General features: G+C 38.4%; 1 protein-coding gene across 1 annotated transcript; it reads right to left on the bottom strand.

Moving 5' to 3' along the window:
- Positions 1–2,300: 2,300 nt before the first annotated feature.
- CRR42 (DUF3148 family protein) lies at positions 2,301–3,431 on the bottom strand. Its single transcript, XM_039044891.2, has 2 exons — positions 2,830–3,431; positions 2,301–2,712 (listed from the first exon to the last, which is right to left on the bottom strand). Exons 1-2 carry the CDS (start codon positions 3,123–3,125, stop codon positions 2,610–2,612), a joined length of 399 nt encoding a protein of 132 aa, XP_038900819.1. The 5' UTR covers positions 3,126–3,431; the 3' UTR covers positions 2,301–2,609.
- Between the last annotated feature and the right edge of the window lie 414 nt (positions 3,432–3,845).

Raw genomic sequence — 3,845 nt, 5'->3', positions numbered from 1 at the left:
TTTATTGTTCTTAGTCAAGATGCTATCAAATTTACATAAATCATGATGAATTAAATCTAGAGGCTCGTAAATCTTAAGTACAGGTTTATGTGGAGTTTCAGTAATTTTAGTCTAATTACAATACTCGCGTTTATCAAATTTATTCATGGAAAACTTAGGTGTCATTTCCAGCCTAATCATGTTACTAATTAATTTTTTATTAACATGACAGAGTCTAGCATGCCAAACATTCATATAACACAACATATACACATAATATTTCATTTTATTAAGGTCTAAATTTAATTTGAACATTCCCTCGATTGCATAACCCTTCCATACGAATAATTATTCTTCGCGAGAGTATATAAGTCTGCTCCTATGGTTTGAGTAAATCCGGCCTCGTTGAGGAGATAGCCCTGAGACTAAGTTATTTCTTATCTCCTGAGTGTGGTGAACGTCCTTCAATGTGAGGGTCTTCCCGGAGGTAAGCTTCAGCTTCACCTCATTGGTTCCACCAACTTTCGTATAATGTGATCTCCCAACAGAATATTCTCATCATTAGTTTCAGTATAAGTTTTAAAGAGACTAAAGTTATAACAGACATGGCGCGTAGCGCCAGTGTTTATCCACCACCCTTTAGAACCACCGATCACATTTACTTCTGTGATCATGACAACTAATGGTTCTCCTGTCAGGTTCACCTGACTAGCAGGATAATGCCTATTCCTACAGTTCTCAGCCATGTGTCCAAGTTTATTATGATTAAAGCAAAGGAACTGTACCATTTCTTTTTAATGAGGGTTTTTTATTTTTCTATTGGTTATGGTTGTTGAAACCACGGTTCCGACCTTTTCTTTTTATCCCTTTTGATTTTTGGTCAGGTTTTATCACCGTATAGGCAGATTTCCCAGGTACGGTGTTCACCACCTCTCTCTGATCCCGTTTCTGAACTTCTTTCTCAATCCTTAGCTGGAAAACTCCTTGGTCTTATGCCTCAACATGTTCTTAAAGTCCTTCCACAAAGGGGCAGTTTATCAATCATAACAACAACTTGAAATTGTTCATCTAGAGGCATATATTCAATAATTATATCATGGGCTATCTTTTGCAGTTCATGGGACCGGGCCTCCACAATTTTTTTACCCGTCATCTGAAACTTAAGGTAACGGTTGACAACATATCTCTTTAACCCAGCCTCCTCGGTATCGTACTTCTTTTGCAGGGGGTCCTAGACTTCCCCTACAGTCTTCATTGTGTTGTAGTAGTCATACAGATCACCAGTCAAACAATTTAGTATAAAATTCTTACATAAAAAGCATTTCTCATTTCAGTCAGCAGCTTCTTTTATTTGTTGTTCAATTAGATTTTCCATCAGGACGGTTGCCTTATCCGTGGTACAAACATTGACAACTTTTTTTACGATAAAAAAAACATATTCTGCCAGCGTTTGAAGTTCACTCATTTGAATCATAATGGACGGTTGAGGTCTGATGTCATAATGTCATTGTTGCTTGTAAGGGCTATTATAGAATTGACATATGGGTATCGTCTTAAAATTGTTGTAAACGGGAACCCTCAGACAATGAACAGGACAACAACGAAGGGTTAGGAACCGACAGTCGAGCAAAGTATGAAACTTGCAAAACAAAAACTCGTTACAGGCTGAGTCGCAGATCTCGCTCTCTTTAAGACGTTTCGCAGCTCTGCCCAAATGTGCTTGTAAATCAAAGATACTGCCACGTCGTCCCATGATAAAACAACCCCAAAAAGAAAACTCGATCAGAAATGCACTGTTACCGACCAGAACACACACCTTTAGAATGGATTGCTTGGAAAACGGAAAAAAACTGAGGAGTGGGAGTGATTGAGAGCGGGATTGAGAAAATGAAAAATGATCTGATGTGAAATGCTTGAACGGTTGCACCTTTTATAAGGCTCGAAACCTAACTGCCGGAGAGGGAAGTGTGGCCAGTGCGCGGAACGACGTAGGCAACACGGAACTACAAGAGCGATGCGACAACGGTTGAAGACCAACTTTATTAGAGAATTTTTTATAAATGGAATATAAAAAGGAGAGTGCATGACTGCTATATGGATACCCATATTTCTCTTCACTCCCTCTAAAACATGGATATCCCTTAAGCCAAATCCAAAGGTCCAACTTGGGAATATAAAAATGAGAGTGCATCCCCAAACTTAACCAAGAAAGATTCTCAAAAATCATCTTTTTTTTTTTCTTTTACATAATTTTCACCAACAAAAACGGGCCTTGAAAAAACTAAAAACTATCCAAAGGGTTCAACGGTTGAGTCTCATCGTGAATTCCAAGAATATGCATAGCAAATTTGCAATAAAATATTGTACAAAATCTAAACTTTATTCGCAACGAATAAATTATGCCCAGGAGGCTCCTAAATCCATGGCTAAGTTGCATTTCTGCTCCATCAAGATAGAAATATGGGCGGTGATCTGTACAACAAGCTCCATCCATTGAACGGAATGATTTTCTAAACGGATTCAAACACACTCCGCATTCCAACGGATTCGCCATTGCAATTCACATGTAGCCATGAAAGGTGAATTTGGAAGCTCGGAACCTTCAAATTGAAGCCTGCGGCTGGATCAAGCTATTGATCAAGCTTTAATGGTCTAAAATACTTTCCATCTATGAGGTAAGTCCCGACTTTAAGCCGCACGGCCCACACGTCCTTAGGTTTTCTCGACACGATTCTGTTCAATCACACACGTTAAAGCAACGCAACAGGCAGGAATCAATTACAAAACGACGCACATGATGTATTCGATGAAATGCCAAAGACAGAGGACGAATGGCGATCGGCCACTCACCTGCCAACGTCGCCGGGGTTGATTATGCCGGAATTGACCCTGAGGCATGGAACTGAAGCTGCGGTCTTTATCATTTTGGGAGCCTCGATTACGATAACGGGGGAGCCGATCTCGAGTTTTCGACTATTTTCCGGCGGCGTCTGGTCTGCTGCCGACGCACTTGATTCGCACTTCACGAGCCTTCGCGGTTGTGACCGATTGCTTAAGCTGCTTGAGACGTTGAGGGAAGATATCGAACTGAGGATTGTAATGCTTGGGCGTGAAATTGCTGTGGCAGGAGAAAGAGAAGCAGCCATTGGAGTCGTATCTTATCACCAATGTTTCGATTCAAGGAGCGGATATTGTGGTTAGAAAAATAGTGGAGCGACACATTTTCTTCTCCTCCATCTAATTATCTAATCTGCAAACTATATTTATTTATTTTATTTTTTATTTATGTGTCACAAAACTTTGATTCAACCAAAAACTTGAGTTGAGATTATGGTCGGATACCATCTTAAATGACTAGTTAATCTAAAAGTTTACACTCGTGGAAATAAATTTAATACCATATCATCTAACAGTGTGTGGTGAGATGTGGACATTACAAAAATGAGTGCATTATGTGATTTGTTGGATGAAGAATTATATATACTCACTTTTTTCTTTTGCAATAGATAGGATAAATGAATCAGACCACAAATAGAGATGTCCAGAAAACTCATGAGGTTGGGATCCTGCAGGGACCCGTCCCGAACAAAGCGGGGAATAGGGGAGGGAGTGGAGAATTTTTTTTTTTCGTTTGCAATTCAGGGCCGAGGATGGGGAATATATATATATATTGTAGATTTTGTTATGATCATTATGAAGGTTTTAATTATTTAAGTTTAATACTTTATTACTTTAATTCCTTAGATGTTGTGATATTTAAGACAATATTTCTAATTGTTGAATTTTAATTTATACAAATTATGAGAATTTAGTATTTTAATTATATATTTTTAAATTGAATGTGCATTATTGTTTTTATTATCAAA

The sequence above is a fragment of the Benincasa hispida genome, chromosome 10 (genome assembly GCF_027475165.1).
Source record: "Benincasa hispida cultivar pf3 chromosome 10, pf3_genome.v1.1, whole genome shotgun sequence".
Classification (NCBI taxonomy): domain Eukaryota; kingdom Viridiplantae; phylum Streptophyta; class Magnoliopsida; order Cucurbitales; family Cucurbitaceae; genus Benincasa; species Benincasa hispida.
Note: the sequence above shows the minus strand (reverse complement) of the source record. Positions and strands in the feature narration are given on the sequence as shown.